Source organism: Procambarus clarkii, chromosome 26 (assembly GCF_040958095.1).
Source record: "Procambarus clarkii isolate CNS0578487 chromosome 26, FALCON_Pclarkii_2.0, whole genome shotgun sequence".
Lineage (NCBI taxonomy): Eukaryota > Metazoa > Arthropoda > Malacostraca > Decapoda > Cambaridae > Procambarus > Procambarus clarkii.
In genome coordinates, this window is record NC_091175.1 from 27,269,321 (window position 1) to 27,284,320 (window position 15,000).

General features: G+C 47.3%; 1 protein-coding gene across 1 annotated transcript; it reads right to left on the reverse strand.

The window, feature by feature from the left end:
* Positions 1-2,463: 2,463 nt before the first annotated feature.
* Positions 2,464-4,318, reverse strand: LOC138368868 (adhesive plaque matrix protein-like). The gene is made up of 2 exons (XM_069331580.1): positions 3,823-4,318; positions 2,464-2,894 (listed from the first exon to the last, which is right to left on the reverse strand). Exons 1-2 carry the CDS (start codon positions 4,316-4,318, stop codon positions 2,464-2,466), a joined length of 927 nt encoding a protein of 308 aa, XP_069187681.1.
* Positions 4,319-15,000: the final 10,682 nt, after the last annotated feature.

Here is a 15,000-nt window from a genome sequence, read left to right on the forward strand (position 1 = left end):
TAGCTTGGCAGGCAACTCTGGCAATTAGGTACAACTAAAAAATATAGGATAAACTGGGCATTTCCCTTGTGAGTTGCCACACTGAGGCAGTGAAACTGAAAACTGGCAGCTCTAGGGTGGCACTGAGCCTAGATGCTAATTGTGAAAGCTAATGGCACCCTTGCCCCAGGGGAGGGGGTGGGTCTCAGATGCCATGACAACAAATGGGTACCGATGTTCCAGTTGCCTGTTCTTGTTTGATTATAGTGCTTCCCAGTGGTTGGCTGCCCCACCTGTCTGACCAGCACCAAAGTATACGTAGAAGTCACCCAGGGTGGTTACGTGTCACCCAGGGTGGATACATGGCACCCAGGGTGGATACGCATGTGTAGTCCCACTCCAACTGTCTACCGGGGTTACATTGTGATATCATCTGGGCGAAGCGCGAGGACTGTCAGGGTTTTGAAGCAGAATAAACCAAGGCTCTCTCTCTATCTCTATCTCTCTCTCTCTCTCTCTCTCTCTCTCTCTCTCTCTCTCTCTCTCTCTCTCTCTCTCTCTCTCTCTGGCACTGGGTTGTGGTAAGGCTCCTCTTGATGATTGATGTCATTAACTTCACTGCCTCTTGCATGCAACCCTTTGAGCTTCCAGAATGTAGACCATGCAAGCCATATTGGTCAGCTTCCACCTTGTTGCAAATACACTTGTACTCAGTATGAACTGGGGCACCAAGGCAGAGGGCCAATGTAATACTGAGGGTCTCTGGATATAGCTGTACCAACGCTACAGATGTAGGTGATGCAAAAATGAAAGTCCTCTGCATGGGGGGGCACCCACGCCTCTGAAGGTACTTTTTGTCTGCTATTGTGACAATGCAACAAGGAGCAAGGCCTCATACTTTATTCTTGACCAATGGGCTGTCCCAGCTTGACTGGGCTGTCCCACCTTGACTGGGCTGTCCCACCTTGACTGGGCTGTCCCACCTTGACTGGGCTGTCCCACCTTGACTGGGCTGTCCCACCTTGACTGGGCTGTCCCACCTTGACTGGGCTGTCCCACCTTGACTGGGCTGTCCCACCTTGACTGGGCTGTCCCACCTTGACTGGGCTGTCCCACCTTGACTGTGACTTCTTGTTGGGCCTTGTCTGGGTGCTGGGGCTGCAGGAGCATCCCACCTATTGAAACAATCAGTCTGGGCAGGACCGTGTCAAATCACCAAGAGGGTCTGGTTGGATAACTCTTAACAAGTCATTCGATGCAGAGGAGGCAAGAAAGGCTGGCCAAATCAATCTGGAAGGCTGTGCGGACACCAAGGCCTCCAAATCCGACAGGAAGAGTTGATTGTTTCCACTGCGAGTCATCTACAGGAAGTTTGAGGACTTTTTCTAGTGCAGACTTCAAAAGGGACGTCATATTCACTTAATTTGACACACGCCTTCCTGTGTTTTCAGGATGTTCCTCTTTAAATATAGTTCGGAAAAAAACACCGTATAACATGCTGAGCTGTGTGAGGCATGGGGGACCCCCTTATACCACAGGAACCAGGTGGTGGCATGCGGGTTAATGGATGATACTATGTGGTGATGCTGCCAGTCTCTGGGGGCCACACTGCCTTGTGTGTCAGTCTCTGGGGGCCACACTGTCTTGAGTGTCAGTCTCTGGGGGCCACACTGTCTTGTGTGTCAGTCTCTGGGGGCCACACTGTCTTGTGTGTCAGTCTCTGGGGGCCACACTGTCTTGTGTGTCAGTCTCTGGGGGCCACACTGTCTTGTGTGTCAGTCTCTGGGGGCCACACTGTCTTGTGTGTCAGTCTCTGGGGGCCACACTGTCTTGAGTGTCAGTCTCTGGGGGCCACACTGTCTTGTGTGTCAGTCTCTGGGGGCCACACTGTCTTGTGTGTCAGTCTCTGGGGGCCACACTGTCTTGAGTGTCAGTCTCTGGGGGCCACACTGTCTTGTGTCACAGTCTCTGGGGGCCACACTGTCTTGTGTCACAGTCTCTGGGGGCCACACTGTCTTGTATCACAGTCTCTGGGGGACACACTGTCTTGTATCACAGTCTCTGGGGGCCACACTGTCTTGTGTGTCAGTCTCTGGGGGCCACACTGTCTTGAGTGTCAGTCTCTGGGGGCCACACTGTCTTGTGTCACAGTCTCTGGGGGCCACACTGTCTTGTGTCACAGTCTCTGGGGGCCACACTGTCTTGTGTCGCAGACTCTGGGGGCCACACTGCCTTGTGTCACAGTCTCTGGGGGCCACACTGTCTTGTATCACAGTCTCTGGGGGCCACACTGTCTTGTACCACAGTCTCTGGGGGCCACACTGTCTTGTGTCACAGTCTCTGGGGGCCACACTGTCTTGTGTGTCAGTCTCTGGGGGCCACACTGTCTTGTGTCACAGTCTCTGGGGGCCACACTGTCTTGCGTCACAGTCTCTGGGGGCCACACTGTCTTGTCTCAGTCTCTGGGGGCCACACTGTCTTGTCTCAGTTTCTGGGGGCCACACTGTCTTGTGTCGCAGTCTCTGGGGGCCACACTGTCTTGTGTCGCAGACTCTGGGGGCCACACTGCCTTGTGTCGCAGTCTCTGGGGGCCACACTGCCTTGTGTCGCAGACTCTGGGGGCCACACTGCTTTGTGTCGCAGTCTCTGGGGGCCACACTGTCTTGTCTCAGTCTCTGGGGGCCACACTGTCTTGTGTCGCAGTCTCTGGGGGCCACACTGTCTTGTCCCACAGTCTCTGGGGGCCACACTGTCTTGTCTCAGTCTCTGGGGGCCACACTGTCTTGTCCCACAGTCTCTGGGGGCCACACTGTCTTGTCTCAGTCTCTGGGGGCCACACTGTCTTGTCTCAGTCTCTGGGGGCCACACTGTCTTGTCGCAGTCTCTGGGGGCCACACTGTCTTGTCCCACATTCTCTGGGGGCCACACTGTCTTGTCTCAGTCTCTGGGGGCCACACTGTCTTGTCTCAGTCTCTGGGGGCCACACTGTCTTGTTGATACCTGGTTGATACCTGGTTGATGGGGTTCTGGGAGTTCTTCTACTCCCCAAGCCCGGCCCGAGGCCAGGCTCGACTTGTGAGAGTTTGGTCCACCAGGCTGTTGCTTGGAGCGGCCCGCAGGGCCACGAACCCACCACAGCCCGGCTGATCCGGAACTTCTCTTAGAAAACCGTCCAGTTTTCTCTTGAAGATGTCCACGGTTGTTCCGGCAATATTTCTTATGCTCGCTGGGAGGGCGTTGAACAACCGCGGACCCCTGATGTTTATACAGTGCTCTCTGATTGTGCCTATGGCACCTCTGCTCTTCACAGGTTCAATCTTGCATTTTCTTCCATATCGTTCACTCCAGTACGTTGTTATTTTACTGTGTAGATTTGGGACCTGACCCTCCAGTATTTTCCAGGTGTATATTATTTGGTATCTCTCTCGTCTCCTTTCTAGAGAGTACATTTGGAGAGCTTTGAGACGATCCCAATAATTTAGGTGTTTTATCTCGTCTATGCGTGCCGTATATGTTCTCTGTATTCCCTCTATTTCAGCAATCTCTCCTGCTCTGAAGGGGGAAGTGAGTACTGAGCAGTACTCGAGACGGGACAGCACAAGTGACTTGAAGAGTACAACAACTTGGAGAGTACAACAAGAGTTGTCTCAGTCTCTGGGGGCCACACTGTCTTGTCTCAGTCTCTGGGGGGCCACACTGTCTTGTCTCAGTCTCTGGGGGGCCACAGTGTCTTGTCTCAGTCTCTGGGGGCCACACTGTCTTGTCTCAGTCTCTTGGGGCCACACTGTCTTGTCTCAGTCTCTGGGGGCCACACTGTCTTGTCTCAGTCTCTGGGGGCCACACTGTCTTGTCTCAGTCTCTGGGGGCCACACTGCCTTGTGTCGCAGTCTCTGGGGGCCACACTGTCTTGTCTCAGTCTCTGGGGGCCACACTGTCTTGTCTCAGTTTCTGGGGGCCACACTGTCTTGTGTCGCAGTCTCTGGGGGCCACACTGTCTTGTGTCGCAGACTCTGGGGGCCACACTGCCTTGTATTGCAGTCTCTGGGGGCCACACTGCCTTGTGTCGCAGACTCTGGGGCCACACTGCTTTGTGTCGCAGTCTCTGGGGGCCACACTGTCTTGTCTCAGTCTCTGGGGGCCACACTGTCTTGTGTCGCAGTCTCTGGGGGCCACACTGTCTTGTCCCACAGTCTCTGGGGGCCACACTGTCTTGTCTCAGTCTCTGGGGGCCACACTGTCTTGTCCCACAGTCTCTGGGGGCCACACTGTCTTGTCTCAGTCTCTGGGGGCCACACTGTCTTGTCGCAGTCTCTGGGGGCCACACTGTCTTGTCCCACATTCTCTGGGGGCCACACTGTCTTGTCTCAGTCTCTGGGGGCCACACTATCTTGTCTCAGTCTCTGGGGGCCACACTGTCTTGTCTCAGTCTCTGGGGGCCACACTGTCTTGTCTCAGTCTCTGGGAGGCCACACTGTCTTGTCTCAGTCTCTGGGGGGCCACAGTGTCTTGTCTCAGTCTCTGGGGGCCACACTGTCTTGTCTCAGTCTCTGGGGGCCACACTGTCTTGTCTCAGTCTCTTGGGGCCACACTGTCTTGTCTCAGTCTCTGGGGGCCACACTGTCTTGTCTCAGTCTCTGGGGGCCACACTGTCTTGTCTCAGTCTCTGGGGGCCACACTGTCTTGTCTCAGTCTCTTGGGGCCACACTGTCTTGTCTCAGTCTCTGGGGGCCACACTGTCTTGTCTCAGTCTCTTGGGGCCACACTGTCTTGTCTCAGTCTCTGGGGGCCACACTGTCTTGTCTCAGTCTCTGGGGGCCACACTGTCTTGTCTCAGTCTCTGGGGGCCACACTGTCTTGTCTCAGTCTCTGGGGGCCACACTGTCTTGTCTCAGTCTCTGGGGGCCACTCTGTCTTGTCTCAGTCTCTGGGGGCCACACTGTCTTGTCTCAGTCTCTGGGGGCCACACTGTCTTGTCTCAGTGTCTGTGGGCCACACTGTCTTATCTCAGTCTCTGGGGGGCACACTGTCTTATCCCACAGTCTCTGGGGGGCACGGAGTCTCTGGGATCTAGCAGCCTCAGGGCTCGTTTGGGGGCCAAACTAGCCCTGAGAAATACTGGACAGAATAAATGCCTGTCCTCACCTTCCCAGCCATCTATCCTCTCCTATCCTCCCCACTCCCTCTCGTGCTATCCTTCTCTCTCCTATTCCTCGCCCAAATCGACCTCGGTAACCTGAACGTAAAATCAATCACTCTCAGGGAAGCTTATCCAGTTAATTTGACTACAAAGCTTTCAAGAAAATGTTGTCCGTGATTGTAGCCTAGTTGCTGCGACTCAAGCGGGGAGTAACGACGTGATTATGTTTATACGCTTGTTTGGTTCCCTTGTTGCACACTAATACACGCTCGTCTCCTCCTGCTGAGTGCAAACAAGCAATATTTGTTGATATTTGAACCTGCATTTAATTATAATTACAATATAATTAATGTAATCCTGCAATATAATTACAACCTGCAGGTTGTAATTATAAATCTCTATTACTAGAATATAATTTATATATATTTTTAAATTGATATTCTTAGAGAATTAGCAGTGTTGGAAGTGGTTAGGTTACCTTGTGGTTACCGTACGGTGGTTCCGAGGATCAATGTCCCCGCGGCCCGGTCTCTGAGCAGGCCTCCTGGTTTTGGGTAACTCTTTAAGTACTTTTTCCCCCAGATTCTTCAGGGGGAGAAAGAATAGCGCCGGCCTCCCTTGGGTACAAAAAAGCCCCCAAGAATATGTGTTTTAACCATCAAAGCAACTATTCAAAGCACACAGAAATCACAATAGCGTGATGCATCAAATGAAGAAGGCAGGGAGTGGCACAGTCGATTAAGGCGCGTCTGCGATCCTCTCGGATGTAGGTTCGAACCCTTATCACGGCCCTTGTGGCCACTATCTTCACTTTACTGTACCTATCATAACCCAATCTAATTTAATCTAATCACTCCACTGTCATGACCCCAGGGAGTCTGAAGAACGAGTCTACTCCTAATGAGAGTTATTCGTCAATCTGGACCTGATTGAGAGGTCAGAGGAAGTATAGATATATGAATATATACTAAATGCATGACAAGAGTTAATGAATAGTTTAACAGCATGGGCGGAGGATGAACATGTAAATAAGTGACATGACACGAGATGTCGATATTTTGCCGACAAGGTGTGAGGCTCACTCGGGACATCTTGACCTCACTTGAGCAACAAAGGTCGTGAGAGAGGGTTGTACTGTTATCTTGAGGTTATCTTGAGATGATTTCGGGGCTTTTTTTCAGTGTCCCCGCGGCCCGGTCCTCGACCAGGCCTCCACCCCCAGGAAGCAGCCCGTGACAGCTGACTAACACCCAGGTACCTATTTTACTGCTAGGTAACAGGGGCATAGGGTGAAAGAAACTCTGCCCATTGTTTCTCGCCGGCGCCTGGGATCGAACCCAGGACCACAGGATCACAAGTCCAGCGTGCTGTCCGCTCGGCCGACCGGCTCCCTACTGTGTTTGAGCTCCTGGCAGAAAAGGAGGAATCCCTAGTTCTGTGCCCCTTCAAGAGGAGGTAATCAAGCAGGCGTTTGTGTGTGAAGCCTGTGGACGACTTAATGTACTCAAACCAAGGGCAGAAGAGTTGTGAAGCAGCCCTGAAGCATTTTCTTGGGCGGCCTATGTGAGCGCCATGGCCAGCTTCAGTGAGTGAGCGCCCTCACATCAGACATTTCGGGGGTTTGTTTGGGTAAGAGTTGGTGGAAGAACTTTGAGGCCAGGGAAGAGGTTAATGGAGGAAACTTCGAGACTGGAGAAGTGTATGCTGAACTCTGTGGGAGAGCTGAACTCCACAGTGAGTTGACCTCAAGCAGTGTAAAGGAGCAGTGAAGAGGAGTTTCACGTGTCTCTGTTGAACCAGTGGTGAAGCATCACTGGTGTTTGAAGAGGACTTCCTTGTGCAGCAGTTTTGGGAGAACTGTTGAAGAGCCTTTAGAAAATGTTTGAGGACCTAGATATATATATATATTATATATATATATATATATATATATATATATATATATATATATATATATGTCGTACCTAATAGCCAGAACGCACTTCTCAGCCTACTATTCAAGGCCCGATTTGCCTAATAAGCCAAGTTTTCATGAATTAATGTTTTTTCGTCTACCTAACCTACCTAACCTAACCTAACCTAGCTTTTTTTGGCTACCTAACCTAACCTTACCTATAAATATAGGTTAGGTTAGGTTAGGTAGGGTTGGCTAGGTTCGGCCATATATCTACGTTAATTTTAACTCCAATAAAAAAAAATTGACCTCATACATAGAGAAAAGGGTTGCTTTATCATTTCATAAGAAAAAAATTTTAGTAAATATATTAATTCAGGAAAACTTGGCTTATTAGGCAAATCGGGCCTTGAATTGTAGGCTGAGAAGTGAGTTCTGGCTACTAGGTACGACATATATATATATATATATATATATATATATATATATATATATATATATATATATATATATATATATATATATATATATATATATTAGTATATTTTGGTATCAGTCTTTCCTGTAGACATATATTATTAAATATGACTGAAAAAGTAAGATTAATAATTCTAACACGAATTTTCTCGATCTTTCGTACATTCCTTTTCACTGTTGGTGGTAATTCAAAAATCAATTCTCCAAAATTCATTTTTATTTCTAGTCTGACGCGACACTTGAGCACGTTTCCTAAAACTTATTACATTTTCAAAGACTTTAGTTTACACATACACAACTGAATAGAACTTACACATCTCCGATTTGTTTATATCTACATTTGAGTGAGGTGGATGGGGTGAGGTGGTATTAATAGGGTATTAATTTCATCAACACAAGACAGAACAAGAGGTGGTATTAATAGGGTATTAAATTCATCAACACAAGACAGAACACGAAACAATGGGTATTGAATGGAAGTGATTGTAGAAAGCCTATTGGTCCATATTTCTTGATGCTTCTATATTGGAGCGGAGTCTTGAGGTGGGTAGAATATAGTTGTGCATTAATTGGCTTTTGATTGCTGGTGTTGACTTTTTAATGTGTAGTGCCTCGCAAACGTCAAGCCGTCTGCTATCGCTGTATCTATCGATGATTTCTGTGTTGTTTACTAGGATTTCTCTGGCGATGGTTTGGTTGTGGGAAGAGATTATATGTTCCTTGATGGAGCCCTGTTGCTTATGCATCGTTAAACGCCTAGAAAGAGATGTTGTTGTCTTGCCTATATACTGGGTTTTTTGGAGCTTACAGTCCCCAAGAGGGCATTTGAAGGCATAGACGACGTTGGTCTCTTTTAAAGCGTTCTGCTTTGTGTCTGGAGAGTTTCTCATGAGTAGGCTGGCCGTTTTTCTGGTTTTATAGTTAATCGTCAGTTGTATCCCCTGATTTTTGTCTGTAGGGATAACGTTTCTATTAACAATATCTTTCAGGACCCTTTCCTCCGTTTTATGAGCTGTGGAAAAGAAGTTCCTGTAAAATAGTCTAATAGGGGGTATAGGTGTTGTGTTAGTTGTCTCTTCAGAGGTTGCATGGCGTTTCACTTTCCTTCTTATGATGTCTTCGACGAAACCATTGGAGAAGCCGTTGTTGACTAGGACCTGCCTTACCCTACAGAGTTCTTCGTCGACTTGCTTCCGTTCTGAGCTGTGGCTGAGAGCACGGTCGACATATGCGTTAACAACACTCCTCTTGTACCTGTCTGGGCAGTCGCTGTTGGCATTTAGGCACATTCCTATGTTCGTTTCCTTAGTGTAGACTGCAGTGTGGAAACCTCCGCTCTTTTCCATGACTGTTACATCTAGAAAGGGCAGCTTCCCATCCTTTTCCATCTCGTAAGTGAAACGCAGCACGGAACTCTGCTCAAACGCCTCCTTCAGCTCCTGCAGATGTCTGACATTAGGTACCTGTGTAAAAATATCGTCAACATACCTGCAGTATATGGCCGGTTTCAAGTTCATGTCGACTAAGACTTTTTGCTCGATGGTACCCATGTAGAAGTTTGCAAACAGGACACCTAGGGGAGAACCCATGGCGACCCCATCTACTTGCTTATACATGTGCCCATCCGGGCTCAAGAAGGGTTCCTCTTTAGTACAAGCTTGGAGTAGTTTCCTTAGAATATTCTTTGGTATGTCAAGAGGAGTATAGGCTGGATCACGATACACTCTGTCGGCTATCATCCCGATTGTCTCGTCCACAGGTACGTTGGTGAACAGTGATTCTACGTCCAACGAGGCTCTTATCCCTGTGGCCCGTGTGCACCGCAGTAAGTCAACAAATTCTTTTGGGGACTTCAAGCTGAAGGCGCAAGGGACATAAGGAGTCAGCAGGCCGTTGAGTCGCTTCGCTAGTCTGTACGTGGGTGTGGGTATCTGGCTAATGATTGGCCGAAGTGGGTTTCCAGGCTTGTGTGTCTTGACATTTCCATACGCATATCCAGGTTTATATTCCCCAATAATCTTTGGCAGGTGGAGTCTGGATTTCTTGGCGTTCACAGTTTCAATCAGTTTGTTGACCTTTGCTTTCAATTCGGCTGTAGTGTCCTTCGTTGCATTTTGGAATTTAGTTTGGTCAGAGAGTATGAGGTTCATTTTCGCCAGATATTCGTCTTTTTTAAGAATGACATATATTGGCGACTTGTCACCTCTCCTGACAACTATCTCCTTGTTCTCACGAAGGCTTTTAGCTGCCGCTTTGAGCTCGGGGATGCAAGTAGATGGGGTCGCCATGGGTTCTCCCGTAGGTGTCCTGTTTGCAAACTTCTACATGGGTACCATCGAGCAAAAAGTCTTAGTCGACATGAACTTGAAACCGGCCATATACTGCAGGTATGTTGACGACATTTTTACACAGGTACCTGATGTCAGACATCTGCAGGAGCTGAAGGAGGCGTTTGAGCAGAGTTCCGTGCTGCGTTTCACTTACGAGATGGAAAATGGATGGGAAGCTGCCCTTTCTAGATGTAACAGTCATGGAAAAGAGCGGAGGTTTCCACACTGCAGTCTACACTAAGGAAACGAATATAGGAATGTGCCTAAATGCCAACAGCGACTGCCCAGACAGGTACAAGAGGAGTGTTGTTAACGCATACGTCGACCGTGCTCTCAGCCACAGCTCAGAATGGAAGCAAGTCGACGAAGAACTCTGTAGGGTAAGGCAGGTCCTAGTCAATAACGGCTTCTCCAATGGTTTCATCGAAGACATCATAAGAAGGAAAGTGAAAAGCCATGCAACCTCTGAAGAGACAACTAACACAACACCTATACCCCCTATTAGACTATTTTACAGGAACTTCTTTTCCACAGCTCATAAAACGGAGGAAAGGGTCCTGAAAGATATTGTTAATAGAAACGTTATCCCTACAGACAAAAATCAGAGGATACAACTGACGATTTACTATAAAACCAGAAAAACGGCCAGCCTACTCATGAGAAACTCTCCAGACACAAAACAGAACGCTTTAAAAGAGACTAATGTCGTCTATGCCTTCAAATGCCCACTTGGGGACTGTAAGCTCCAAAAAAACCCAGTATATAGGCAAGACAACAACATCTCTTTCTAGGCGTTTAACGATGCATAAGCAACAGGGCTCCATTAAGGAACATATAATCTCTTCCCATAACCAAACCATCGCCAGAGAAATCCTAGTAAACAACACAGAAATCATCGATAGATACAGCGATAGCAGGCGGCTTGACGTTTGCGAGGCACTACACATCAAGAAGTCAACACCAGCAATCAACAGCCAATTATTGCACAACTATATTCTACCCACCTCAAGACTCCGCTCCAATATAGAAGCATCAAGAAATATGGACCAATAGGCTTTCTACAAACACTTCTATTCAATACCCATTGTTTCTGTTCTGTCTTGTGTTGATACTTTTAATACCCTATTAATATCCCCTCCTGTTCTGTCTTGTGTTAATGCCACATCACCCTTCCCACCTCACTCAAATGTAGATATAAAATCAGAGATACGTTCTAATCAGTTGTGTATTTGTGAAGTCTTTGAAAATGTAATAAGTTTTACGAAACGCGCCCGTGTCGCGTCAGACTAGAAATAAAAATGAATTTTGGAGAAGTGATTTTTTATTTACCTCCAACAGTGAAGCGTAATGTACGAAAGATTGAGAAAATTCGTGTTAGAATTATTAATCTTACTTTTTCGGTCATATTTAATAATATATGTCTACAGGAAAGACTGCTACCAAAATATACTAATATATATATATATATATATATATATATATATATATATATATATATATATATATATATGTCGTACCTAGTAGCCAGAACGCACTTCTCAGCCTACTATGCAAGGCCCGATTTGCCTAATAAGCCAAGTTTTCCTGAATTAATATATTTTCTCTAATTTTTTTCTCATGAAATGATAAAGCTATCCATTTCATTATGTATGAGGTCAATTTTATTTTATTGGAGTTAAAATTAACGTAGATATATGACCGAACCTAACCAACCCTACCTAACCTAACCTAACCTATCTTTATAGGTTAGGTTGGGTTAGGTAGACGAAAAAGTTAGGTTAGGTTAGGTTAGGTAGGTTAGATAGTCGAAAAACCATTAATTCATGAAAACTTGGCTTATTCGGCAAATCGGGCCTTGCATAGTAGGCTGAGAAGTGCATTCTGGCTACTAGGTACGACATATATATATATATATATATATATATATATATATATATATATATATATATATATATATATATATATATGTATGGTAGTGAGCCTCCAGGAGCAGAGCAGAGGTTTATTGTGGCTACACAGGAATGTGTAAGGGGATTGTTGTTGTTAAAGATTCGCTACCTAGAACAAAAAGTTCTAAGTAGCACGGGCTATGGTGAGCCCGTCGTATAAGGGGAGTGCTTGAATGCTTATTGGCATGTACGACGCAGTGTAAGGTGAGAGAATGATTTCTTCTTGTGTTTGGGGTTATTCATTCAGATGTTTCTGGTGTTTCAGCCTCAGGCTGAGGTTTAGATTCTTTTAGGGCTGAGTGTACAATAATGTGGTGACGCAACCCCACTTAGTGAGGGAGTAGTAAGTGGTAAGCCAAGAGTTGGGCAGCCCTTGATATGGACGGTTGGTGAAGCCAGGATATGATATTGGATTGTTATCAGGTTGTAGCAGCTTAGTGTTGTATGGTAATATTTTATCTTGTTTCATAATGTATTGTGTATGTTCTTTTGTTCATTAAATGTATATTATTAGCTGGCTTTTGCTCTTCTCCTGGTGAGGCTTCCTAGAATGCAAGAGAGAGAGAGAGAGAGAGAGAGAGAGAGAGAGAGAGAGAGAGAGAGAGAGAGAGAGAGAGAGAGAGAGAGAGAGAGAGAGAGAGAGAGAGAGGATAACGGCTGTGAACAGGGTGGCAGAAAATATTAATTCTAATTCTCAACAGGGGGATTTAGAAGATCATTCCAAACAAGGAGAGAGTGGGGGAGTCACGGCGGCTCAAGTAGGGTGTGTACACAGGACTACGAGGCCAGTGTTGGAGCCGCACCTCTAAATGTGTGACGCTGAACCCCTCTCCGAGATCAAGAGGCGTACAGGGTGATCTGAGTAAATTTCAAGCACTCCAGAGTTCACTGCTGGTCGAGCGACGTTAGCGGGAGTGTGGCTGCCGAGGGCGGTTGACTGTTCCGGCAAAGAGTGGTTGAGGGGACATTGTCCGCCTGTACGCAAAGTAACAGTCTGGAGCAACAACCGGAGCTCTCTTTGGAGGTTTGAGTTCAAAAAGCCCCAACCCCCTCATGCCAGAGCACCACACTAAGGAAAATCAAAGATATATATTTAATACACAGTGCAAGATATGATACAATGGCGTCATTGGATTGCCTGGGGTGAGTGGGAGGACCTTTTGGTACACTGGAGCCACAGTGGGAGTGGGTGGGTTTATGGGAGTTTCCCTCCCATGGTACTAATGGAGAGGGGTGGCGCCAGTCCCGGCGTCCCAGAGTAAGAAGTGGTGGGAGGCTGTATCGAGCCTCGCTCCTGATGGATGGAATGGACTCTGGGAAGGGAGCTGGTGAACTGACCCATGCTGCTCTACTGTTACCTCAGAGGACCAAGGAGGTTGTGGTTGATACAGAGATATATTATAGTGTGAATTTGGCCTGTAAACCAACCCAACAAGCCTAAACTGAAAGCTATAATGGTAACTCTGTGGTCGAATGTGTAAATATGTAGTGGTGGTATTTTGTATTATTGATTTTGGAGAAAGCGGAAATTTTTTTAGCAGCAAAACTGATTTAAGATCTAACCTACCCTATCCTAGCAATTCTAGGCCTAATACACACTATCTGAGCGCTAATATAGTACATATATGTGCTACGAGAAAATCCACAGTAGCCGTGCAGAGGATTCGAACCTACGAGCTGGGTATTCCCAGACACACGCTCTAGACGACTACACCCCGACATGGGCAAAAGAATTGCAACCTGGGGTACTACTGCACCCTCCAGGACTCCCGAGGCTTCCACTGAAGCCGAACCAGGGTTTCCCCACACAATTCTCCCCATACACTCTGGCTCTGTCGTCCAGTAACTCTACCTCTGACGCCCCTCTTTCAACACACTTATCACATTATACTGATAAATCAATGAGATAATCCACGGGAAAATCTCCTATAGATTTCCTCATTGACATGCCACTATAATGTGATTTCTCTGTATACATATGCTATAGTAGGCCGCGGAATATATAAGTCTGGGTTACCTGGTTGATGGGGTTCTGGGAGTTCTTCTACTCCCCAAGCCCGGCCCGAGGCCAGGCTTGACTTGTGAGAGTTTGGTCCACCAGGCTGTTGCTTGGAGCGGCCCGCAGGCCCACATACCCACCACAGCCCGGCTGATCCGTAACTTCTCTTAGAAAACAGTCCAGTTTTCTCTTGAAGATGTCCAAGGTTGTTCCGGCAATATTTCTTATAATCGCTGGGAGGACGTTGAACAACCGCGGACCTCTGATGTTTATACAGTGTTCTCTGATTGTGCCTATGGCACCTCTGCTCTTCACTGGTTCACTCTTGCATTTTCTTCCATATCGTTCACTCCAGTACGTTGTTATTTTACTGTGTAGATTTGGGACCTGGCCCTCCAGTATTTTCCATGTGTATATTATTTGGTATCTCTCTCGTCTCCTTTCTAGAGAGTACATTTGGAGAGCTTTAAGACGATACCAATAATTTAGGTGTTTTATCTCGTCTATGCGTGCCGTAATGTTCTCTGTATTCCCTCTATTTCAGCAAGCTTTAGCTTTAGCTTTGGGCTTTAGCTTTATTTTTTACATACTCTATAAAACGTTAATACAAAAAGTGACTTATTGGATTAGATTCGCGGCTCCTAGTGGAGCATTAGTACGTGTTGGTACTTTCGATTACATAGTTACAAAAAGTTTTGTCATTTCAGGAGGATAGGAGGGAGTAAGAACTTTTTTAAGTGGATTCGATTCTGGATGCGTTTGGCTTGGATTCTCCAGGATGCACCTTACCTTGAAGTGCTTCCGGGGCTTTGCGTCCCCGCGGCCCGGTCGTCGACCAGGCCTCCTGGATGCTGAACTGGTCAACCAGGCTGTTGGACGCGGCTGCTCCCAGCCTGGTTGATCAGGTATCCTTTGGAGGTCGCCCTCTGCCTTCCTCGCTCCCTGCTTCACCAGACGCAGTGACTCACTCCCTGCAACTGCCTGCCCGACTCAGCGGCTCTCGTTATCTGGGGTCAGCTCTCGTTATCTGGGGTCAGCTCTCGTTATCAGGGGTCAGCAGTCGTTATCTGGGGTCAGCTCTCGTTATCTGGGGTCAGCTCTCGTTAACTGGGGTCAGCTCTCGTTAGCTGGGGTCAGCTCTCGTTATCTGGGGTCAGCTCTTGTTATCTGGGGTCAGCTCTTGTTATCTGGGGTCAGCTCTTGTTATCTGGGGTCAGCTCTCGTTATCTGAGGTC